General features: G+C 39.4%; 4 protein-coding genes and 1 pseudogene across 6 annotated transcripts; 2 read left to right on the plus strand and 3 right to left on the minus strand.

Annotated features, from left to right (window-relative positions):
* The first annotated feature begins 79 nt into the window (after positions 1-79).
* sys1 (SYS1 golgi trafficking protein) lies at positions 80-2,695 on the plus strand. Its single transcript, XM_067237908.1, has 4 exons — positions 80-380; positions 910-1,161; positions 1,245-1,312; positions 1,444-2,695. Exons 2-4 carry the CDS (start codon positions 1,000-1,002, stop codon positions 1,682-1,684), a joined length of 471 nt encoding a protein of 156 aa, XP_067094009.1. The 5' UTR covers positions 80-380; positions 910-999; the 3' UTR covers positions 1,685-2,695.
* Positions 2,696-4,931: 2,236 nt separating this feature from the next.
* LOC136951866 (neuritin-like) lies at positions 4,932-7,135 on the minus strand. The gene is made up of 3 exons (XM_067246508.1): positions 7,084-7,135; positions 5,842-5,995; positions 4,932-5,166 (listed from the first exon to the last, which is right to left on the minus strand). Exons 1-3 carry the CDS (start codon positions 7,133-7,135, stop codon positions 4,932-4,934), a joined length of 441 nt encoding a protein of 146 aa, XP_067102609.1.
* Positions 7,136-7,617: 482 nt separating this feature from the next.
* LOC136944981 (translocon-associated protein subunit alpha) lies at positions 7,618-11,035 on the minus strand. Its single transcript, XM_067238962.1, has 9 exons — positions 10,900-11,035; positions 10,080-10,189; positions 9,901-9,994; positions 9,669-9,796; positions 9,344-9,478; positions 9,049-9,125; positions 8,861-8,939; positions 8,512-8,605; positions 7,618-8,388 (listed from the first exon to the last, which is right to left on the minus strand). Exons 1-9 carry the CDS (start codon positions 10,967-10,969, stop codon positions 8,324-8,326), a joined length of 852 nt encoding a protein of 283 aa, XP_067095063.1. The 5' UTR covers positions 10,970-11,035; the 3' UTR covers positions 7,618-8,323.
* A 3,985-nt stretch (positions 11,036-15,020) lies between these two features.
* LOC136943251 (ammonium transporter Rh type B pseudogene) lies at positions 15,021-17,160 on the minus strand (annotated as a pseudogene).
* A 333-nt stretch (positions 17,161-17,493) lies between these two features.
* On the plus strand, positions 17,494-24,906 carry arfgap1 (ADP-ribosylation factor GTPase activating protein 1). 3 transcript variants are annotated; one of them, XM_067241408.1, is made up of 13 exons: positions 17,494-17,663; positions 17,983-18,049; positions 18,352-18,461; positions 18,829-19,000; positions 19,092-19,192; positions 19,295-19,381; positions 19,550-19,664; positions 19,772-19,828; positions 19,950-19,982; positions 20,997-21,086; positions 21,470-21,529; positions 21,898-21,953; positions 22,038-24,906. In XM_067241408.1, exons 2-13 carry the CDS (start codon positions 17,990-17,992, stop codon positions 22,387-22,389), a joined length of 1,293 nt encoding a protein of 430 aa, XP_067097509.1. In that variant the 5' UTR covers positions 17,494-17,663; positions 17,983-17,989; the 3' UTR covers positions 22,390-24,906. The 3 variants fall into 3 exon arrangements, with proteins under 3 accessions (XP_067097509.1, XP_067097518.1, XP_067097527.1); XM_067241417.1 differs by having other exon boundaries at positions 20,997-21,053; XM_067241426.1 differs by lacking the exon at positions 20,997-21,086.
* The last annotated feature ends 73 nt before the right edge of the window (positions 24,907-24,979 follow it).

The following is a 24,979-nucleotide window of genomic DNA, read 5'->3' on the forward strand; positions in this document are numbered from 1 at the left end:
GGGCTTTACCAGAGAATGTCTAGTATGTTAATATTTAATATCTTAAACAGGCTCTGACTTGACTGTGTCTTCTGCACTGGAAGTGGCGCTATAGTTAACTATAGTAAATCACTGAAATTCTAAAGTCTTCTAAAAGTACTAAGTCTGACCACCGTTTGAGGCATAGACTGTTCCTCACGTAAAGTATTTGTCGCCAGTTAAAGAGTGACGGAAAAAGTAGCTCAGCGCAGAACAATCACTTCCGGTTGGGTTGTTTCTGTTGACAGCTCACTTTGTTAGCTAGCGCTAGCTAGCTGTTTGGTCAATTATGTAGTCAAAGCTATGAGAGGAACTTTTGAGAATTGATGTTGGATGATTAGCCTACAACAGTGTACTAACAGGTGAAGTTCACTGTCATTTTCTTCTCGAGCTGTGCTAGTAAGGAAGGAAGCTCAGATGACAATCGATAGCCTTAGCTTGCGAGCGTATTAGCCATAGTTAGCCAGCCGTCTCGCCTCATGACATTAGGACCACTAACACCAACCAGGCGTTTAAAGCTAACATAAGTTAGCATCAGAAACATAGGTGGCTATTGACCACGTTCGTACAGCTACTTTCGCCATATATCGTGAGTCCAGTAGCCGATTATGAACTAGGTTAGTTTAACGTGATAAGATATATATAAAATAGCTAGCGTTACCTGGAACGCTTTCGAATTGGTGTCAACATTTTAAACTTTGGTAAATATTAGCTTGCTAGCTAGCTAGCGGGTAAAGACGCCCGTTAACTAGCTAGCTAAAGCTTACTCGTAGTGGAACAAATTTGTGGTGGGACTGAGCTCCAGAACCGTAGCATAGTCTATTTGTCCAATCATAATGTTTAATGCAGATTAAACGTGAAGTCTAACTAGAATATTGTTTGTCATTTCAGATCCTAAACTGGTTGCATACGTCTAAATACGCTGGTACTATTGACAGTCAAGCAGATTGGGCGACCTGTGTCCCAATTTGCAGCTCTGAGATGGCCAGTCATTTCCGCAGCTACATCTGGGACCCAATCCTCATTGTGTCACAGATAGTACTGATGCAGTGCATCTACTACAGTTTCCTGGGTTTGTGGTTGGCTGGAGTGGACAGTCTTGTGCAAACCAATAGGTCATTGGACCAGATCTTCAGCTATGAGGTAAGTCCTGAAAATGAATGATTGTTTAGTTTCCAAGTCAGTCATGGCATCAGACATGTTATGACATTATTCTGTACTTGCAGGTGCTTGGGTTTGCAACAATGCAAGGCAGGCTGTCAATGATGGCATTCATCTTGAACTCACTTACCTGGTAAGTGGATGAGTTTATCATTGACTGATCCACTAGCTATTATTTAAACACCATGCCTCATGCACCATGCCTCTGACTCTTGTTTGTACATGAACTCTTTATTTATAATGCACCTGCCTTTGTTTCCTCAGTGCCCTTGGTCTGTGGTTTTTCATCCGTCGAGGAAAGCAGTGTCTTGATTTCACTGTCACTGTCCACTTCTTTCATATGATTGGCTGTTGGATATATAACGCACATCTCCCAGCAGCCCTTTCCTGGTGGCTTGTCAATGTAGCCTGCATGGCTTTGATGGCGGTTATTGGAGAGTACCTGTGCATGCGGACTGAGCTCAGGGCTATTCCTGTCAACAGTGGACCCAAGTCGAATCTTTGACCTCCACCTGAACCAATTCTGGCACATATTTCATCCTGTGAACTGTTCAACCTACAGGAATTGGAATGATGGATACCCAAATTAGTGATGGGAAGCAATTGATTTAAGTGGTGGAAGATCTGAAAATAATTCCCTATCAATGGATCTTGATGTGACTTTTAACCTTTTCAACTTAAAGGTTATGTGTCGGCCTATTTATTTTTTATTTGAACCGATTGGAAAGCAGACTTAAGTGTGGAATGAACATAAACTATTTAGATGGCTTTTTGTCTACCATAAGGGGTTTTGATTGTCAATTAAGATAGTTGAATGCTAAATATCAAACATGTTTTGTTGTTGTCTACACTTATTAACACATTGTTTACACGTTGTTTATTCGTTTTTAATTTGTTTGCTAAATCGTTTAATTCTTCAAATGGTAGAATGTTAACTTGATAAGCAAGTAACATGCAGGATTTTCATTCAGTCTTAAACCATGCTATAACAGGCAGGTGGTTTGCATGCATTGCATTGTTACAGTCACGCATCAAGTTCACACCAGTTTACTAGTGTTTTATCGCTATGCATGGTATGCTATACTATGCAGAACAGATGGCCACTCTGGGCATCTGTCAGCCATCAGCAGTGTTCTGACAGGAAGCTGTCACTGTGTGCATCTGCCTTTAAGCTTTCTAATGAGAACTCCCATGTAAACTGATGAAAACCTATCATGGTGTAAATATGTCTTATTTTCATAAATTCTCAAATCTGTCACCTTGATTCGTTTAAATCTGGATAATGCAGTGTTGTGTTTGCAAACCCTTTCTAAGGGATGGGCTATTTGCTTTAAGTCTCATCAGTACATTTTATTACATTGCACATGCTTCGCTACTGGACATTTGTTTATTGTTTCAGCAGTGAAAATGAAATGTCGCTGTAACCTGGTTTAACATGATTAAGTCAAGTCCTATTGTTTCAGTTTATTTTAAGGTCCCGTGTGTAATAAAGCAAGTCAAATCTTTATAGCCTTAATGTATTTGGTGTAAGAGTTTTATTCCATGACTTTTGCAAGACAATACTATGCAATAAGACAATAGATTTACATTTTGAAATATACATATTCACTGTTTATGTTACACCTATACCGTTTAATACAATAAGTTGTTAAGCACAAACATTGTGAAGGGTTTATATTTAATTGTGGATAGCCTGAATGTCGAGCAGGCGGTAGCATAATGAGAGGCTTATACCACACATGGATGTTTAGTTCCCTAAGGCCTAGCCCTGGGCCCTGATCCTTCCTGAAGCCTCTGCCTCTCTCGTCCAGGGCCAGGTGGGGGAGAACATATGGGATTGCACTAACGAGTGCCTGATTGGTGGCTGGGCCTTAACAAGCTGGATCCAGTTCTCATTATTAACACCTTGCCACAAGGAGGGCTGAAAAAGAAAACCTTGGTGTAAATGAATGTGAACCAAATGAGTGTTGGTCTCTGAAACATCAGATATTTGAATTTACATGCAAAATTTAGTGTTAATGTATTTTTTCTGTCTAATGGATGCATGTTTTGTATGTAGTTGTCTATGTACAATAATATATTTGAACATCTAACAACTGTGTGTAATGACTGATATGATCATATTGTATTTCCAACTTCATACTTTATTCATTCAAACACATTATTTCCATAAAATGTATTTTAATACAATACTTAGTGCAGGCTTTTGTAAATAGTGTAGGCCTACTTTGCAGCTGGTATCTTCAAGGGACCACATACATATTCAATTGTTACATTCAGTAGTGTAGTAGTAGCAGTGGTAGTTTCCTGATGTATTTTATCTACAGCATACTGTATCTTCAGAAGTTCAATCAAAAATGTATTATTTGATATTTGGTGGTTAATGATACACCCTTTAAATAATATGGCCATGTTCATGCTTTCTTTAGCTGCCATTCACATATAACAGGAGATAATTTCCCTCCCCAAATGTTAACCATACATATTGCTCATGCATTGGGAACAGCTCTGTTATTGTTCCTGTACACTTGCCAACAGACACACAGATTGGTTGACAGAATGACACAATTTTCCAAAGCACAGGGGAGTGGACAACCAGTGCAAACATGCTGGTTACAGTAGGGTGTCTGGATACTAATGGGTACCATCGTATACTGAGTATCAAATCTAACACATAGACAGAGCATGCAGAGATCCATTCCAAGTACCGTGGGGGAGGTCATGAGAGAACATAAACTGAATGTATGCTTTGGAAAGAATTGTGCTGAAACTGCTGTAGTAAATCATGCATTTATGCCACAGATAGGTTTATCAAACATTAGAGATTCCAGAGTGAGGATTAAGTCCACAAGGCCCAACGAGGCAAAAATAAGTCACAGAGAAGATATAGTAACACTGTTGTGCTATAAACTACAGATGCATTTAGTTGCATAATTGAATTGACTCAATCAGTGTGATGATAATAATACAGCTTGACAACAACAAATCCTAACGCTTTATGTTCCATTGGAGAATGCATGTTATTGCATCACAAATAATTGCACCTACTGTATGTGCATTCAGTGTGCTGTGTGTTATTGTGAAGTTAATTTTGAAGTAAAAAAAAAAAAAGATTTAGGTACTATGAGTAAATAATATTAAATGGGCAGATGATCTCATGAAGTAACACTGCACATTCACACACAATCATAACTCATCACAATCATTCACTACTCATAACCATTTTCAAGTCCAGGAAAGAAGGAAACAGATGGTGTTCACAAAGCACAGAGGGAATATCAGGTCAGAGAATTACCTGATATTTACAGCACCTACTGAAAGGGATAACTGAGAAAATGAACAATACTGAGTGACTTGTGGTATGTGAAATGCCTTTTTGGTGTCTTTATAGCAGCCATGCAACTCACCCACGAGGGGCTAATAGTTTGTGGGGACAGTGATTCAAAATCTAAACAATTGGCTTGATTGTCACTTCAAGAAGCATTTATTTTTTAATTACTTGGGTGTGTAACATCAAAACTCACTTTTTGATATTAACTTCTATGGCTCTGTGCTAACATAAACTTGTGATTAACAAGTGCAACACTATTTACATGGCAATTGACCATGTCAAGACCCCAGAGCCAGAAATGTTTATATATCAAGTGCTCTATGTGTCTGTTGACCCTTTAGATTTCAGCTGTGCTCACAAGGACACCAACCCAGGAAATGTGAAAGTCCTCAGGATTGGCCCCGGAAGAGACATCCTCCACCTATTTGTAGGACCAAGTGGGCCCATTCAGAATCAACATACCCAACAGCAGCAGGGATAGGTTGGGTAGAGGTGAGTGCAGACTGGGAGCAGAACTGGGGCTGCAAAGGTCAAAGAGGCTTCCCTGGAAGCTGATCTTCCTGGAGTCCTCCCTCAGGGTCTCCCAGATGGAACCCACCTCCTCCTGACAACCAGACAGCGCTGTGAGGGCACATGTGTGGAATGCTTCCCAGTGGCTATGGCAAACAAGAGACCCAGTGATCAGAACATCCTAAACAATCTAGAATCTTGAGAGACCCTTTGAAAGTGTAGAGCATATAACTGGGTTACCTTTTTCCACAAAAATATTGGTTAGCATGGAACATTATATTGGTTTACAATGAATCTTGTAGTCATTCTACCATTTTACACCATCTTGCTTTTATGTAGCCACAACATTTGAGCTTGGTGCTAGATGGGATTTTTTTCGACGATAAGGCATCTGTAAGTCTGTAATATACTGTACTATGCTACTGAGATGCACGCTGTAACAATGACAAAAAGATGGCCTCTGAATTACATTACTGCTGCAGCAAAGTCATAAATTATTCAGCACTGTGGCTCAGTGTTTCAGCACCATTTATTTCTGCTATCTCCCTCAGAGACTGAGGCATCTCTCCTATGTTTCTCCCTAACAAATATATATTTGTCCTTGGATTTCAACATGTTTTATGCCCACTGATCGATTCAAATCCCTAATCAATAAATATACATGCCTCTAGTCCTAAAAACAATCCGTACTCCTATATTTCCTATTCTTGTACGGCAAGCATAGATGCACAACATACACAAATAGATGTCACATGGATGTACATACGCACACACGCACACACACACACCAAACACACATAATGTTATCTATCACATATTACCTGCACACAGCCTCAACTCCTCTCTCGCTGGTTACATTCTCCTGGTAGTTATCCATGCTCTCCCCAAGCTCCAAGACACAGTTAGAGAAGTCCCTGTAGATATTCTCACACTTTACATCAGCCGAGACTCCTGTCACTGCCAGGTACAGGAACACTAAAATATATAAATAAAGGGAAAATTCTGATTAATGAAAAAGCCAAGAATAAGGAGTATATTTCAATCATACACTCTATCTTTCAGGTCAGAGACACTTGGGAACGTTAACAATGGACAGCTTATTCATCTTGTTACCAACATGTCGGAATCATAAACTAAACCAGTAATGAGTGTCTTCTCAAAAAACTGGGGTTCTGCCAAAAGTAGGTCATTATAATCCTTTGTTGCTCTTGGAATTAAAATGGAGCTATATCATCCCTCAGCCTCACTTAACAGACTTTAAAACTGGCATTTCACAGTATAATTTTTAACCAAAGGGCCTCCATTCAAAGCTTCAAACATGTAAACAAGTCACAAGACCTAAAAATGTAACATTTGTGTTGTTGGTTCAGTGTATAATTGTAGGATTCATTTTACAACTCCTTCTTATTTTCTTACCCGCTTAAAGATCAGACTTTTAGATCAGGGACAAGGCCACTCTTTCAGCATCAAAGAGATTTATGTGAAATTCACGTGTTGAGAACACAGCATCAGTCAGGGTGTGGTGGAGGGAAGACAGTGGGATATTATAAACAGTGGGACAGTCTAACAGCCTGTTCTATAATATGTTATCTTCTATTATTTATATAGTTAATTTTCTCTCTTCCAATTACAATCCCAATTATTTATTAAGCTATGTGATTTTCCAGTTTAGTAGAAGGTGAACCAAAACCTTTTTCAGAGATAGGCTTGAAAATGTATGTAATATTCTCACTGGGTGGTCGTCATTTTAGTACCTATACTGCAATGCTGCGGTTTGAATAAAATATTGTTTAGCCTATCCACTAATAGGTTATCCCACCACCCGAGAAGTGGGGTGTCAATATAAGCTCTGGAGGGTCGCCTCATAATTAATCAGTTCTGAACTTCATCTCACCTCGGTAGGAAACGGTGTAATACATTTTGTGCATTTACAGTCATTTCCTCTCTATTTCTACTTATGTTGAAAGACAATCCTAAAGATAGCCTCCTCGATGTCGCACAACGTGGGCTATTTTAAGATAAACCTTTATATCAGAAACAGGTACAGTAAATCTCGACCTTACCTACTGCAATAAATACACATAATCCTTGACTCTTCACCGACATAAATTCCATATCCCATATCAAACCCTGCGGAGGGTATCTCGCGCCATCTGTGGAATCCAACAAAGTCGCTCATAAATTGAGATCATATCAAGGCGAATATAAATTGATCAAGTTACGCCATTTGAGACGTCAGAAAATGTGATCCTACACGGAGACGAGCGTTTTGTAGTGAAGTCAATTCCTGTCCATCTTTCGTTCGAAAATGTGTTTACGGTCCTGACGCTACCTGTCCCTGATGTAAGCCGTTTTTCTAAAGTAGGCGCTCTCAGAGATGCTATACACTCAAGCTGTGGATTTGTGCCACCCCCCGTTTCCCATTTGCTGTCGGTGGACTAGCGCCTGGACGGATAGGCTATACATTTTTTCAACCGGATACTTAAAAAAGAAATGATCTTTTCAGGTAACAGGTTCTATTTGTACTATGGTATGATTCGTGATGAGAATTAAAATGCCATGGTAAAAATGATGACGCATCTGAAGGGCAATCAGGACAACATGTACAACCAAAAATATATTTTATTTGGTTGAATTATTTTTTTGTGTAAAGTGTGTAATGGCTGATGGGCCATGTGACCTGACACCTTGGCAGCACTACATCAATTAAACTGAGCAAACAACTTGGCTTACCTGATGGCCTTCCACACAATAGCCTGGAATACAACATAGAACACAGGTAGGTATAAGACCATCTATGCAGTACAAAAAAATTTGAAAACTCAACAAACTGAGTTTTCGGAAAAACTTGGCATGGAAACAATACTGCACATTCTGAGCCTTCAGTGACATCACAGTTTAGGAATGGATGACAAATAATTTCTACTTCCATTATTACATTAATAAACATGTAATTTTTGTTTGTTGGGCCTCCAACCTCCCAGGTGTCACCTTGTGTCTTCAATGAGTCAACACAGAGTTTAGTTTATCTTTCTTTTACTTATCAGTGATTCACAAACTGAAAGATCCTTTTAAAAAGTTGGTTAAAAGTTAGCCACTGTCCAGTTGAAGAAATGTCTGAATGGACACATCTCAAACCCTCGTGTCATCTGTCCAACAAACACAACACAGATACATTTGCTTCAAGTCAGGACATAATACTTGTTTTGTGACTGGGTTAGACCAAGGCTGAGGGATGTTGTTGGAGCTGATGAAGACATGCCTGTGTAAAGGACATTGATGAGGATTGCTGCTTGGAGTAGCTTATTGATCTGTTCCAGCAGCTCTCTTGGTGCGTTTCCGTGGAGAGGCTTTAGGGGATGCCTTGTCTGTAAACAGTTGACAATAGATATTCGTTATCCCTGTACATATAGCCAGAAAACATCCCCTTACTTTGAAAATCATTTTGAGAATTATTTTGATATTAGCCAAGGGTCTGAGTGAAAACATACTCATGACATTGAGGGTCTCTTGGGGAATCCAGCTGATGTCCACATCATTCATTCCACCAGTACCAGTCTCTACCTTCACTGGGACTCTCTTCCTCTGTACAAGACACAAGCCAAAGGTAATCAATACTTTAGTAACTGTCTTTTTTGCTTTGTCTGTCTATTGTTAGCCTTGTTTTATAGTTGCTCGGTAATGCTGACTTAAAATCAGTATTTTTTTTACGATTCATTATTACATACACTGTACCCTTAGTTTAATCCAAAAAGAAAGATTGAATGTGAAATCAAATATAGTCAGATTACCATGCAACATTATTCAGATACACTATGTAGATCAATCAATTACTCTTACCGTCCTCGACTCCAGCACTTGGTAAATGCCAAAAGCCATGAGGATGATCAATCCAGTGAGGAATATGTACATGAACATTCTGCAAAAGTTACAAAATACAATGCCATACTACTGTTAACAGTTTTTTAAATGACCTTACATATATTTAGCACATTCACTAGAATTTTGTAATGAAAGTAATTACTTACGTTTCTCCATCCAGCCCCTCCTCCAGCTCAGTGATGGTGACAGTCTGGTTGTAAATGGCTGTCTGGAAAGTGTTGCCCTGAATAACAGTGGAAGCTCAGAATTAGTGCCTCAAGCCATGCATTCCTGAACAAGTCTCTGTTCAGAAATTTGGGTTATCTTCAAATACCTACACAAGTGCTTCCTAAAACAAGCACACAGTGAATGTTGAAGGGGCATGTAACAAATCAGTATCAGCAACTGTGATTTCAAGAAAATGAAGGCTTTGCATTCAGGCCCAATTTAATGTGGCTTTACCTCGCCATCCTGGTAGTTGAGGAGAATGACAAGACCAAAGGGCCGTCCAGCCATAGGCTGAGCTGGGATAAAGGAGTACTCAAAGGAGGCCTGCTTCTGGGGCTGCACCACAGTGCTGAGCGGCAAGGCTGTGAACTACAAAATAAAGCAAATAATAAAGAAGTTAGCCTTGTTTCCAGTAAAAAATAAATAGAAAAAACATTCAAAATAAAAATTATGCCCATTATTTAGGTATGTGAAAAGGGAAAAAGAAAGGAAAAGTTTTGATATTGTTTGTTGTTTAAGTTCATAACCTGAAGTCTTAATAGGAGGAAGGCAGACTTACGTTCTGAATGTAGAACTGGAAGTCCTGAGGGTAACGGAAGGAGGCCTCCAGAGAATGAACAGTAAAATCCTGGCTTCCCTTGTTTGTGAAACCCACCAGGAACTTAACAATTTCATTAGCTGGAAACTCTGGATAAAGTCAAAAAGAAGAAATCAAACAATTAATTTAACATGCATACATGAAGCTACATGACATGCAACGTATGCTAAATTTCTTAACTTAGAGGACCAACCTTCGCCAGTCACAAAGATGATGGTGGTGTCAGCATCAGGATGGAAGGTTACATCAGCAACAGCTGAATCTTCATCCAAATCATCTTCAGTTTCCTGCAATAATTATGAATGAATGTCAACATGAGCAGGAAAACAAATGAATCAAGCGAGTAAATGAGATGAAGCTTAGAACACTTACCAAACCCACGACCTGATCTTCCTCAACAAGCACTTCATCTTCCTCCTCCTCTTCCTCGTCTACAGCTGCATCTGGGGCTACATCCTCAACATGATCTGCAGATACCTGGCCTGTGTCAGCATAGATGAAGCCATTAGAAGTGTAGCGCAGCCATCACGTTACTGAATACGGTTCAGATCTTGGTGCATATCCCACACTCCAGAACCGGCACTATCGGGACATTTGGTGCTGCCTTCTAAACTCTGGCAAGTTGCAACTTACTTGCTTCCTCTACCATGTACTGTATCTTACAGATGCATACATTGATTTTAAAAGGTATACAATGTAGACCTATTCACCCTCACAAAATAATGCAAGATATGCTATTCGAATAGAATAGTTAACAAAAAATGATACTGTTTTTTTTAGCGCAGCGCTTTCCTTCTGTGGTGACGTGTCCCAGGATTTAGGAACGCCATTAACTTGACTTGCACGATAACAAAAACATTCAATCTAATTAGGTTATGTTTAAAGCAAAATAACATTTTTTCTCAAAACTTCACTTACAATACGATAACGTATTCATAATTTCACGTGTAAAAAAAGTGTTGCAGCTCCTACCTTGTTCATGATTCAACTCACAGGTGCTGGAATGTAAGAATTATCTTGGCCTAGGCTACATTTAGATTTTAGGCTATATGTTGAAGACTGATTCACTCGGCTACTTTCACCATTGTTACGGAATGAAAACTTTAGTAAATGCCACGTCGATGTTAACTCAGAATCTTTCAGCTAATACACATCTGGTCAGAATATATTCGTATTACATAAATATACATACCAGTGGCTATCAATCCACACGGAAAAGCCAGAAGAAATATAAGTAGTAATTTGGAATGAAAATAAATCATTTTTATTCTGTCGTAGAACGCTGTAACTTGTACACATCAGCAGTCAGAAAGGAAAGAAAAGTTGAGAAGAGGGAGGGATAAGAGAATCTCAAACACGCCCCCTTTGCTTTGTATAGTAGTCTGAGGCCCTTTTACTCTGTGCTCAGGCAACGTCTGTCTCTGGGCACCACTAGGGGATCGGCTTGATTCAATCATCCAAAAACAGTAGTCTAAACTGATTGGAGAAAAACTAATTCTGCATAAAAAGCTAATGGTTTCTTGAGTGTACTATCTTCCACTAGGCTTACTCCACACTGATCACTTTAATTGTAGGCACCTCAATAGATAGGCTATCAAAATCACAATCACACTCAGGTGTTGTACCGACATCTATCGACAACTGTCACCAGGTGTCGCTGTTCAAATGGTTGCCATATTGTTCAGCAAATGTTAGAGCCCTAACCCTAACCTTAACCCTAGCATTGGGAAGCCATCAGAACAGCGACCCCTGGTCGATAGGTCACCGATTTTACTTGGAAATAAACACGTTTCTTGTAAGTAAGTTTACACATACGAGGAATCTGCTTTTGTAGTTTGTAGAAAGGCCTACTATTTTAAAAAAGTGTACAATACGACTTAAATAAATGAAGAGCCGTACAGGATGGGCTCAGGCCTTGTTGATGAGGCCAGCTGCAGATGGGAAGAAACTCTTGTGGCGTGAGACTTTGGTCCTGATGGACCGCAGTCTCCTGCCGGAGGGGAGTGTGAAACAATTTGTGACCAGAATTAGTATATTTAGCTGTTGGGTAATTGTGATAAGCATTAAAAACGTGGAACTAGCTACCATTTGTCAATGTCATTGGAGGTACAAAACACATGACATTCAATATAAAAATGCATTAACAATGTGGTGCTCTATCCATTGTTCTTTATTTTAATTGAATTCATGTATCAATATCATAGCTGCTGCATCTAATTGCACCACAACAACTTCAGACTCTCAAGCAGATGCAGCTCTGGCCTACTTTATGTCTCATGATAAGACTCATTATCTTCTGTCTTATTCTCGTAGGAAGAATTGTGGTTTTCTGCAGATTGCTTGCTGATGCACAAGAGCTTCTGTTGCTGACATCCTGTGTTAAACTTCCATTAAAGGCTCATGGTGGTAGGAACCTGAATAAAATCTACATTTTAATTAGTCTTTCAGAATCAGCGAAGGGTATTATGACAGGCACTTGTAATAGAACACAAACAACGGGTACGTACATAAACTAATTCCAGTGTTTTATAAGATAGTTTGATATGAGACAATCTTCATTCAAATGTTTCCTTAGGTTTCAGTTATGGTTGATATTGAAAGAAATGCTCCAAGAAATAAATTAATATAAATTAATGTCAGATGTGAATTCTGACTAATATATTTGACATTTATATATATTTTTATGTGTTCTTTGTTCTTTCCTCTACAGTCTTTGATGTTTTCTGTGGGTCCTCTGAGTTATGGATACTATTGGGAGCTGTCAGCACAATATTGTTTTTGTCAGTGTTATGGAATATTCTTTGCTGTATCCTAAAAGTTGGCACAGGTAGGATTTTAATTTAGATAAACACTGCTTTACAAATGCTAACGCATCCTCACTGGTATTAACTACGTTCGTGTTACAGAAAAAGGGAAGATGTTTCTACCTCGCTTCAGAAAGAGGTATATATATTAATCAATGTTTGAGAGACAGATAAATGAATATGTTTATGGTACAAATATGGATTTTCTGACTATTTTCTCTTTTTCTCTAAACAGTTTAAGTTTGCGTTTGAGGGACATGGAAGACAACCCTATTTACGGAAATATAACCTACACTCAAACTAGTGAGTACAGATTCCTCAAATAAGAACGTTGTGTCATGGATTTAAACAATATGGTGTGGGCTTGTGACTGTATATATATATATATATATATTATTGATTTATTTTTTTAAACAGGAATTGACACTCCAATCTGTCCATCATCTATCCAAAATTCTAAGGTTATAAGCAAAATTATTTTCTTGAGACCTACGTTACTCAATAACATTTTTCCAGTTCTGTATAAACCTTTCTGTTTCATGTTGGAGCATTGATTCTGTCAAGACAAAGTGTTTACACTATCATCTTACCACTTACTTTCTTTGTATTTGTCAGTCACACTATAAGGGTCAAGACTACGCCAACTTGACCCTGAAGGCCCCCAAGCAAGCGTCTGTCCGCAGCTCTCCAAAGATTGAATACTCTGATGTGGTGACACTGCAAGTGTTAGAGGAGACCGAGAAGGAGGCAGAAGGTAACACAGACACAGTCTCTGTGCTGTCTGATCTCTATGCCTCTGTCCAAACTGACCACACTAAGACCCTAGACACCACAGAGGGAAACGAAGGCTACGCCAACCATGTCTGACTGATTGTTGTTGACTTGTTCCTTCCTTGTTTCTGTGTGCACATTGGGGCTCTTGCTGCATCTTGGCTTGTGACAACAAGATGTCAGTGTTGTTCAGCATTTAAATATCAATTGTATTTTCAAAGGAAAAACAGGTTGTTCTTCCTCACATTTGCAATATGAGACAATGTTAGATTAATGAAATAGATTGATTTAGTTTAGCAATCTTTTTCAGGGATGGTATTCAAAACATATTTTATTTAAAATAACTTACTCCATAGTGGAAAGTATTTAAATGAAAACTTGAGCTGTCCATGTACATAAACATACTGAATAACCTATCTACATTCTGAATTGCTTTTTTTTTACGAAACAATTATGCATTTCTTTCCAGTTGACTTCTGTTGTTTAGTATCTCCTCCAAATAATCATCAGCATGTTATTCCCTTGAAATACTGTATGTTAACTGTTTAACCAATAGAACAGTACATTTAAGTTTCGACTAGTCCTGACTAGTATTAACTATGAGCCAAATATTATGTAATATACTTATTGTACTAATGTTGTATTATCAGCAGTTTATCTAAGCTTGGATGTCCATCAATGATCATGGTTAAAATGTTATATTGATAAGTCAAAAGCCATAGACTCAGATAAAGTTCAAGGTTTGTCCATGGGATTGGACCAACTGGTGTAATAATACAGAGATAAGCGTGTTGGCGCAACAACTCTCTGATAAAGAATCTAAAAGGTATAGTGTTTGGATCACCAAACCTTACTGCTAAACGTTTGACAATTGTTGACACAATCTCCCAAAAATCTGTGTTAACTGTGGGGTACTCTATGGCAACCTGCCCATAGTGTCCCTCTGTAAAGCGGTGGACCACTGGGATTGGGGGCAAGACAAAACGTGCAGGAAGTAACCCCTCCAAACAGAAGTGTAAATGCCATGTTTGCTTTATTTGATAACAACCTTCCTTGTAATCTGAATCTGAATAAGGTGTTGTTAAGGGTATAAAACTACCCAGACCTAAGGTCAACAGGTAAAGTACAAAATCAGTTATCAAATAACTTCACAGTTAAATTACCTGTGATATGAAGGTTGCAAGTTCAACCAGGGCAATACCAGTTTGAGAAAAGGCATCTTTGAGTGTTTACGGTGCACAGATATGGAATCCTTGATAAAATGATTTAGGGTTTTCCTTCAGAAGGATTTTTAGTTTACTTGGAATAATAACAATCCTTGTCTGGGATACGAGCACACAGCACAGTGCCCCATAATGCTGACTCACCCTGCCGCCCCCCCTCCTCGTACTTCGAGAGCATTCTATTTTCTTCTGGCACCATATCTGCTGTTGTTCTTTGATCAACTTTCCAAAACCCCTGCTACCACATTCCTTACTGAGACTAGTTCAGGACATGTTTCTGCTGCACAGATAACACAGCCCAAACCTAGGCCTTTTTCCTGACCACTGGATACCCACATGCCTGCGTACCTGCCCTATAATCAATAAACCACGACAATGATCTTGTGAATAGGATAGTGGAATTATTTTTTCATGTGAAACAATCTAAAGACGTATTAGATAGTACCCAATTGCTGTGAAAGTACCAAGTCAATGAAGTGAATCGCCAAGCACAAGTTCAAGACAAAATCAATGTATTTATTATAGATCTCTAAGGTGCAGTTGTCTGATACATTCAAGTTGAGCATCTCAAAGGACTCGGACAAAGAATACAGTAATGAAGGGCAGTTAAATAATATCACAATATGGGAGGTTTTACTCCCACAAGAAACATTAGGTGGTGACACCAACACAGCCTTCGCAAGCACAGACAAAAGACGCCGCACTCATTGTGCTAGATAGCGTTTGTTTACGCTTTAGATAGGGTTCCTAGAAATGGCCCTGACGTTCCATGTTCTCATGAGTGAATATAGAAGGGTATAGTTCAATTTTTTTTTTTTTTATTCAGAGCATTCCAAACAGTATAAAAGTAATAAAGTAATCATAAGTTATTGTTAATTGATCAGTGGTTAAAGACATACCTGTTCAAATCACATAACAGACTATCATAAATGTTCTGTAATTTTCACGCCACACATGAAATACAGACTAAACAAGGAAATATATATAAACTTTTTGTTATTTGTCTGCTACAACACATATTACTGTAGTTACATTTGAGGAATGCATTAGAAAATTCATTACAAAATGCATTACAAAATGCAACAATCAAGTTAGAGGACCATTACATCTTGCAGTTTATGGAACAGCAGAAACAATATTTTGCAGCATAGGCTACTCATTGCCTAAATATTGTTTTCACAGAGTCCCCTTAACAGATATTAAATTATGTTACCTCAAACTTTGGTGTCATCCTCAGAGTTGATGGGAACTTTGTTTACACCCATGCTGTCAAAGTCAGAGGGCACATCAAAGAACAACTCATCGTCAAAGCAAAATTTGTCAGATGGCATTGCCAGACAGGGCAGTTTCAGGGCAAATCCAGTTAGCAACCCCCCTACTGAGGCGGCTGCAATGGTAAAGAAGACAGCTGCGACTTGGAAGAGGGCCTGCTCCTGGGCAGTGCGTCCCAGGCCCGGCTTCAGTCCTGGGATCAGCTGCTGCAGCTCCAGCAGCTTGGGATCTCCCTCAGGGGGTGCACGGTGAGCAAAGATCTGGTACATGCTAGGACCATAGGTCTCCTCAGTGGCCATGAGGATTGCACAGATGCCTGCAGTGCTGGATATGAGGCCAGTGAGGCCATGGAGGTTGTGAATCCCACATTGGTCTTGGATCCTCAAGTGGCGGGCCATGAATGGGGTTAGGTACCTGTAGCCAAAGAAGCAGGCTACACAGCCCATGATGCCAAGTGCGTATGCAGCAGAGGGAGTGATCATCATGTCCACAGAGGCTCCGACAGTTACACCACCTGCCAGAGTCACATTCTGAATGTCAGCCATCGTCAGCTTGCCTCTTTTGTTGAACAGAGCTGAGAGAGCGAAGGCGGTGAGGGTGGAGGAGCTAAGGCCTATGAACGTGTGCAACACTGCTCTGTGCTGGTCGTCTCCTTTGATGGTCAGGGCTGAGTTGAAGGAAGGCCAGAACACCCAAAGGAACAGAGTTCCAATAAGAGACAGGATGTCGGACTGGTAACTGGTGATCTCCTTAACATGACCCTGGTTCAAGTTGGGGCGGTAATGCACAAATGTCACTCCCAACCCAAAGTAGCAGGCAAATAAGTGGATGAGGATGGTGCCACCAGCATCAGTGATCTTTAGGTGCTTTAACACAAACCATTCTGTGACAGCAAAAATGGGGACTTCCAGCAGGGCCATGACAAGGAGCTGGACTGGACTGGTCTTCCCCAGCACAGCCCCAAATGAAATGAGCACAACCGCACAAGCAAATTCAGCATTGAGCAGGTTGATCACACCCAGATGAATCTTTCCATCATAGTAGAATTGGAAATAGCCTTGCACCAGAATGGCCCATTGGATAGAAAAGGTGGCTGTAAGGAAATTGAAGACCATCCCGCTGAAGCCATAGAACCGCAGGAAAGCCAACAGGCAGCCAAAGCCAATGAAGATCATCACCTGCACATCAGCAAAAAAGGGGTAGTCTTTATACAATGAGTTGTCCATGGGGTTGGTTTCATTGTTTTGCATCTTGGCGTTCGCATTGTCATCATAAGTGACAAAGATGGCATAGAGAGCTAGCAAAACCACCTCCAAAACCAGAACCAGCACTGGCAAGCGGACCTTCAGGCTTGTGGAATTATTCATGATCCTTCACAACTGACTGCTCAGTGATGGATTAACTGCTTGTTACTCCAGCAATTTCACTACCATGTCCTTTTATACTCTCACCAGTCAGATAAGAGCACCTAAGGATACTGGGTAGAAACACTGCATAAATGTTTCACACAGCAGCACTGGACTTCAGAACACTCTCCCTGAACATTGGATTGCACTTTGGCCCTGTAAAAGGTATTAGGTTTTTAAGGTATACAAGCTAGCATGCTATGGTTAAAATAATTATAATAAGATTATATAGGTACAAACCTGGCAACCCTGATAATCGTGGTTCGTGTATCCCAAAATGCACTGTAACGCCAACGTAAGCAAACACGAATATGGCCAGTGGTAGATAGTAGCAGCTAGCTTGCATTCACATCCATCTTTAGTCAATGGGTATTATTTAAGCTGATAGAAAATAGATTAATCTATCAACGGACTCTCTGAATTGTTATACTCAGCTCAGGAAGTCAGCTTCTTGAAACACTGCTTGCGTTATTGAACCAGGTAAAACCCAAGAATACTGCTACTAGCTAGCCTGCAACTGCTAGCAAACGCAAGGCTACCAAAGCTGACGTGACGGCTAACTAGCTAGCTATCCACGGCTTTACGTTTTCACTTTTGCTGGAGTAAAAATCATTAATCATCCTTTGTTGAATTATGACTGTATTTCTCCGTATTTATATTTTCTGTTGCATGAAGACAGTCACAAATAAGTAATTGGCTGTTGAAAAGACAGGTTTCAGGTTTGCCGGCATCCAATTGCAATGATGTGAGTCACTTTGATACAACTGTTATAATGCTGATCAGACCCTATTTCTTAAAGTGCGAAAATGGCAAGTCCAAGAACCAGAAGGGTACTAAAGGAAGTGAGAACCCAAGAAGAAAACAATGTGAGTATTATCTGTACAAATCCGTTGTGACATAATTTGTTTTCCTTTAGCATTGTCAGAAATTGATCGCCGCTGCCCCATTCCATTGTTAGTGGCTACATAAGATTAACAGTCTGTTAATGAATACAATGTTAATAACTACACTCTGGTAATAACAGAGTGAACTGAATTCTCTGAATACAGAGTGTATTCATATTTCATTTGTAACGTTTTAAAAGTATTGCAGCTGTACTTCTACTTTTTAGAAGATGAGTGGTTGGTTTGGTTTGTAATACATCCTACCTATGTTTCTCTTTCTGTAGCTGTGCTTTGAGTGTGGTGGTTTTAACCCTCAGTGGGTGAGTGTGACTTATGGGATATGGATTTGTCTGGAGTGTTCTGGCAAACATAGAGGCCTGGGAGTCCATCTCAGGTAAGGCCAATATCAGATTTACACCGTAATACACCTGTCCTTAACAGAACACAATTTTCTTTGCTTTTCTATTTACATTTAGTCATTTAGCAGACGCTCTTATCCAGAGCGACTTACAGTAAGTACAGGGACATTCTCCCCGAGGCAAGTAGGGTGAAGTGCCTTGCCCAAGGACACAACGTCATTTTGCACGGCCGGGAATCGAACCAACAACCTTCTGATTAATAGCCCGACTCCCTAACCGTTCAGCCATCTGACCCCCATATGGACAATTTATACTCCACCTACCAAACCTTGCCAATCACAAAGGTTTCAATAGTTTTCTTTTCTGATTGTGTCCTCAACTGCACTGCACTGTGCTTCGCAGCTTTGTGCGCTCTGTAACCATGGACAAGTGGAAGGACATCGAGCTGGAGAAGATGAAAGCAGGGGGGAACGGGAAATTCCGTCTGTTTCTGGAACTGCAGGATGACTACGACCCTAATTGGACTCTACAGGAAAAATATAATAGTAAAGCTGCTGCTCTTTTCAGAGACAAGGTGAAAAGACGTACAATAGATCAGAAAATGTTTTGGGCATGGCATTGTGTGACAGTATTTATGTGGCATACTACTCTATTTAACTTGATAGGTTGCAACTTTAGCAGAGGGGAAGGAATGGTCCATTGAGACTTCCTCTGCTAAAGACTGGACACCTTCTCAGCCGAGAACTGGACTCTCATCTACTCATCGGTAAAGGAAAACCTTCGGAATAGTTGGAATTAGTTTCATTGGTCTCATTTTGGAATGTGCTTGCAACAGAATCTTTGAAATAAAATATCTTGTTTAAAATAGTTCAGGGGGCCCAGTGAAGACATCATCCAACCCTTCAGACAAGGCATTTGAGGACTGGCTGGGTGATGATGTTAACTCTTATCAGAGGTGAGAGCTTTACAACTTCAGCTTTAAAGATATGTGTGTACAGCTTCACTGCCTTTGTTTACCACTTCTGTTTCACCAACCTATTACTACGCCACAAAACACAGTTTACTCTTTGATGTGCTGTATTGGTTCCTGTATGTTGTTAATATGAAATGCTCTATCCTGCAGTGGTGGGGGTTATAGTGGGAATCAGGAAAACCGCTATGTTGGCTTTGGAAACACCGTGACCCCTCAGAAGAAGGAGGAGGACGTGTTTAACAATGCCATGTCCTCCATTTACTCGGTATGACTTGGCTTAGCCTTAGGAATTGGAATTTGAGTGATTTTCTTACTTAATGTATCTACCATGTTTAGATGAAAACATTTTGTGTGGCATGTTCTTTCCTGTAGGGATGGAGCAGTTTTACTGTTGGTGCTAGCAAATTTGCTTCAGTTGCCAAAGATAATGTAAGTACCTCAATAACAGTTATTGACTTTGACTTTGCTTTGGTTTACTGCATCATGCCATTTATGTTACTTGGATGCATAAAAAAAAAATCCAAACTAATGGTCTTCTTTTCTTGAACAGACTGCCAAACTGGCAAGTCAAGCAACCCTGAAGGTATGACCACCATTGTAATATTTCCTTTAAAGTTTAAATGGGCAAAGATGACTTGACTGTGAATATTGAAGTAGTCTGAACTGTGTCGCTTCCCTAACCTTTTCTTTAAACTGCCTTCTCTGGATGTAGTTAAGGGGCTATAAACCTCCCCCAGAGCCGGTAAAACCAATAACGACTGCATGGCTCTTTTTCACCACCATAATGACTATATTCAGTTTATTTTTTAATACAATTATCACAACTCTTTCTTGTTTTTCACAATTCTTTTATTTTATATATATATATATATGTATATACCAGTGGCTGGTTACTGGTGTATGGTCCATGTTTGTCTTTGCATAAATACTTTTTTTTCCTAGTAATGGATTTATCGCCTGTCAGCTTTTGCTTGGCTGCACTTATCTGCTTGTTTCGTTTAAGTCTGGTTATTAGTTGATGGATAATCTTACTGTATAGAAAAGTTACTTGTGGTTTAAAGCAAGTTTAGTTAGTTTTATTAGATTTACATACTTTTATATGTATTCATTTATCAGATATACACGTGCATAAAGTCAGTGCAGCACATGGCCAATGACTAAAGAGGGACAGTTCTACAGTATTAAGGTGGTCAATGCCAAGGAAGTGATTAATCCATGTAGAGTCCTAGTATTAAACAAATATATTGTCTTACGTACATGCTTTATTAATACCAATTAAATTGCTTTATTTTGACCATAGTCAACAATTGGCAATCCTTTTCAGAATATCAACATTCCTGTCACAACCCAAAAACAACATTGAATATATTTGTTTTTATATCTAACTGCCCACTTGCTATAGGGTTATCCATCCAAGCATGACAGTCCTGTTACTAAGTCCTTGTGAGGATCCCCTGCGCTCTGCTGAATTGTTGTTTGGTGAAATGACGGCTTGCTTCAGCTGTCTGCACCTGAGAAGCATAGTGTTGTCATTGTGAATGTCGAACAAATCTGTTCGTTTTATTCACACATTTTCTTCCTTCTCACTCCCAACCAGGCCACAGAGTTAGGACAGACATTAAATGAGAATGTTATCAAACCTACCCAGGAAAAGGTAACATTGATGTTTGAAGTTGACAGTTTGGTGGTGGGTCACACTGCTTTGTAGAAACAGCTTCAGATGTGAATGTGCACTTTGAACATTGCCTGTCATTTGGAATGTGTGTCTGCTGTGGTTATTGGTCAGGCCTAGATGCTCATGTGCAGTAGATGCTGTATTTGTTTGACTTGGAGTATTTTTCAATCTGTTCCAGCTGCTCAGATTTGTGTGTGTGCATTTATATGCGTTTTAGTTGTAACATTAAATATGAATTGTTCGTTAATGGACATATCAACCTTATTCTCAACATCAAAAGATTGTAATCAATAATACTGTCAGATTTTTTGTAGTTGTATGCTTTCTTTGAAAACTTCAGACCTAAAGATTTATGTGGCCTCTATTTTACATGGAATGCAATTTGACCTGTCCAGGTGAAAGATGGAAAATTGTTAGATGAAATGACTGTCAGCATCACCGGGTTGGCCAACAAGGTAGGGGGGAGGCAGACCTCTGTCATACTGCGCAAACCTATAACTATTCTCCTGGGCAAGGGACCGTGGGTTCAAGCCAAGCATCTGTAGGCCATCCACTCTAACTTGGCAAGGCTAAGTGCTGTGCTTCCCATATATAACCTTGAAAAGGAGACTGGTTTAGGTATGTTAATATATATTTGAAAAATATTAATGCAATATATATCACATTTCTTTCTTGCTGCCACTGTTAATTCTGGTGGTGAGTACTATACATGTTGTTTTGTACTGAATCTGTATCTGATATGTTTATAAGATGGTTTATCAGACTTAATGCCCTATGTCATGAAGGCTTGAGTTTTGTATGAGAAAAGTCTTTTTTCTTTCAGGTTCAGGGAGCTGGTGCAAAATTGACAAACCTCTTTGCTGGCAAACCGGAGGATGGGTAATAATAAATTTTTCAACATGAATTATTACACTCTTGATTGAGCATTGTATATGAATGTACCTGACCAAGCATATATTACAGATCAGGAGGAGAGAGCTACCAGAACATGGATGCCACCGAGGGCTACCAGGGTAGCCAGAGCCAGCCTCCGGCCAAGGACTTCTGGGAAACATTTGGCAGCAACAACTCCCTGAAGCAGGCAACCAAGAAGTCCCCGAGTAGCGACAGTTGGACCATTGCTGACAACTCTGCCGAGAAGAAGAGCTCCGATAGTTGGGACAACTGGGGCTCCGAGGCAGCGTCCAACAACAAACACAGCACAGGAGACAGCTGGGAGGCCTGGGACAACAACTGGGAGAATGCTGGGGAGACAAAAGGGAAAAAGAGCCCCTCGAAACCTACAGAAGAGAGCTGGGATAATGCAGACTGGTAGAGATATCTCTCTCTCTGACTCTCTGTCTCTCTGTCATGCTTCATCTACCCACCATTTCTCTTTAAACCCTCTACCTGTCTATCCTCCCTCCTTTAGGCACTTTTACAGTTGCACAGCTCTGTCTATGAGAATTGGAACCAGCATGGGGCTCAATATTAGCAAATGATGTAGGCCCTATTATTCATTATTGAATACGAATGACTGGATGTGGTATTGAGCCCAATTAAGGTTAATTCATGAATTTAAAAGGAGGAGTGCAGTCTTTTATTTTGGAGGAGGTACAAATTGTTTTAATATCGTTTTTACCCCAAATTGGTGCCGGTTTATCCTTCTTAATTATGAATGGTGAACTTAAACCATTTGTTTAAGTACACTAGAAACAGTTATTATGTGATATTGTTTAGGACAAACCCTGCACTCAATGCATCATGTCAATTGACAATATCTTGGTGAAAAGCATCTTTCTGTTTGCACATAACCTTTGTGTGAAGGCCCCCAACATTGTGCAATGATGCCGTGTATTGCTGTAGTTTGTGGATTCATGGGTTGTTTCGTTTTTGAAAAATATCTTCCATTGTCAGCCTTCTTTTCTAGTAACGTGGAGCTATTAATGTTAACGAGGATGTTGATACTGAAAATCAGAGATTGAGAGAATGATGGTAGTAAAATTCCACCGCTTTTCAATGGTTGTAAATCAACTGTTATGATTAGAGGTTTATTCAATGTAAAACAAAGTCTGTGAGTGTGATGTTTCAGACTGAGAGGATTATTGCATGTGGGCTATATTGTTATACTGCCAAAACTGTGAACTCACAGTGACCTCACAGTGACCTATCGTGACCTCAGTTTAACTGTAGATGGATATAGTCTAATTGCATCTGTCTGTCTACCACAACACTTTCTCTATGAGCTGTTTTTGAAGTCTGTGTTGTGTTGCATTTGAGTTGCTGTGGATTGATGAAACCTGTACAAACTACCTTGTTTATATTGTCAAATGAAATAAACACTTCTAAGGCCATAGAGGTCAAGACTACGAAAACACGACTACAAAATTGTGATGTCACAAACATCCAGACAAGCTAAACAAAAACAAATATTAAAAACTGCTTGAATTGAGGATCTTCAACTTCTTGGTCATGTTTGCATTTGAAAGGAACAAGTTAGTTGAAATTCATCCCAAATTCAGCTGTAACTGCTGACCTCTTGAACTAGTTTAAACATCTCCATATCGTGTCTCCTATTTCCATGTTATCTGTGTCTTTGGTGTCCTCGAGTATTGCTTCAAATTCATGAATGATTCATTCTTGAGGGCACAACTTTTTGTTGCACCTAAAAACCCTATTAGCTTTATTTTGGTGGAACGACGACTTGGTGGTATGGAGTGGCATGCAACTGAAAGTGCTTTTTGTATATCAGCAGCAAAGACTTCTCTAGGATTTGCATGTTTCCACAACCAAACATGATTAAAAAAAACATTGTAAGTAAATCAGAATAACTGTGATGTGTGCAAAGCCTGTTATGTGCATCCTGTGCAGTTATGCTCCCCATCCCTATTTGATGTATCACAGGCCTTAATGAGCTGTCCTCATGCCTCTTGATAACAGTTAGGCTGTTTGAGTGTGTGTTTGTTCTCTCCTTAAATATATGGACAGCATGTATTATCTTATATTAAAGTTAAATGAATCGCAGATTCTTTTATATTTATGATACTTGACTATACTACACTTCTTGTACTGTATTATTTTGATGATACTTGGCATTTTAAGTCAAGACATCACAAACTTAGCAGTCCATTGATATATATCATTTGAATAATTAATTGACCATTTGTAATCCTTAAATAGTCAATTTCTTTAGAAATTATAGTTCTAATGATTTCTAATCTATGTTGCAGATCAACAAAGATAGTTAGGTATGCGGTCTTTTCACAGTGTTTTGTAAAAACAAGTTATGTCCATTATTGATACAATTGTTACATAATTGAGGGGGGTTGGTTGCAAAACGTCTAGATAAGATATTTCTGTCAAAGTCAAAGAAATTGTATTTTTTAATATTCTACATGAAGCTGTTTCGTAAAATTCATTTTACATATACATGTTAATTGCATATTGGGCTTCAACTGGATTTGTTCTTTATTGAGTTGACCAAACTGTACTGAGATCAACATTCCATATGGTGACTATTGTAAATGAATCCTGTGAATATCAGTTAAGTCTAGCAGTACTGTCAATGGTCTGACAGATGTCAAATTTTTGTGTTTCAGTGCACCACCTGTTGTCTCTCTGGCATTAAGGTATTAAAGACCTGTACACGAGGTGTAGCAGTAGCTTATGTGTATACGAGTTATTGTCGATGTATTTTACTCTTGGCGTTTTGGAGAGGACTGACAGCAGAGGTCGGCTAGGAGCCAGCCATATTCATATTCAAAACTGTTCTAAGGAAATAGACCCTGCTATTCTGTTCTTATAGTTGTCCTGCCTCATAACTAGAAATACAATAAAGATATTCTACATATTGTTTAAGTCTGTACGTGTATTTTCTGCAGCAAGCGACATAAGTTGTATGCCCCTCCCACAAGGCGTGGTTTTAT

This window comes from Osmerus mordax, chromosome 1 (genome assembly GCF_038355195.1).
Source record: "Osmerus mordax isolate fOsmMor3 chromosome 1, fOsmMor3.pri, whole genome shotgun sequence".
Lineage (NCBI taxonomy): Eukaryota > Metazoa > Chordata > Actinopteri > Osmeriformes > Osmeridae > Osmerus > Osmerus mordax.

Bases quoted from the DNA above. Each gene is read 5' to 3' on its own strand.
- sys1 (XM_067237908.1), top strand. From the start codon at position 1,000: ATGGCCAGTCATTTCCGCAGCTACATCTGGGACCCAATCCTCATTGTG. The intron at 1,162-1,244 runs GTAAGTCCTGAA...CTGTACTTGCAG, and splicing joins ACCAGATCTTCAGCTATGAG to GTGCTTGGGTTTGCAACAAT. The intron at 1,313-1,443 runs GTAAGTGGATGA...TTGTTTCCTCAG, and splicing joins ATCTTGAACTCACTTACCTG to TGCCCTTGGTCTGTGGTTTT.
- LOC136951866 (XM_067246508.1), bottom strand. From the start codon at position 7,135: ATGGAATTTATGTCGGTGAAGAGTCAAGGATTATGTGTATTTATTGCA. The intron at 5,996-7,083 runs GTAAGGTCGAGA...TATATATTTTAG, and splicing joins ATGTGTATTTATTGCAGTAG to TGTTCCTGTACCTGGCAGTG. The intron at 5,167-5,841 runs GTAATATGTGAT...TGTTTGCCATAG, and splicing joins GGAGTTGAGGCTGTGTGCAG to CCACTGGGAAGCATTCCACA.
- LOC136944981 (XM_067238962.1), bottom strand. From the start codon at position 10,969: ATGATTTATTTTCATTCCAAATTACTACTTATATTTCTTCTGGCTTTT. The intron at 9,126-9,343 runs GTAAAGCCACAT...ACTGTTATTCAG, and splicing joins TCAACTACCAGGATGGCGAG to GGCAACACTTTCCAGACAGC. The intron at 8,389-8,511 runs GTATGTTTTCAC...AACTGTTTACAG, and splicing joins AGAGACCCTCAATGTCATGA to ACAAGGCATCCCCTAAAGCC.
- arfgap1 (XM_067241408.1), top strand. From the start codon at position 17,990: ATGGCAAGTCCAAGAACCAGAAGGGTACTAAAGGAAGTGAGAACCCAA. The intron at 19,983-20,996 runs GTATGACCACCA...ACTCCCAACCAG, and splicing joins CAAGTCAAGCAACCCTGAAG to GCCACAGAGTTAGGACAGAC. The intron at 21,087-21,469 runs GTGGGTCACACT...TGACCTGTCCAG, and splicing joins TTGAAGTTGACAGTTTGGTG to GTGAAAGATGGAAAATTGTT.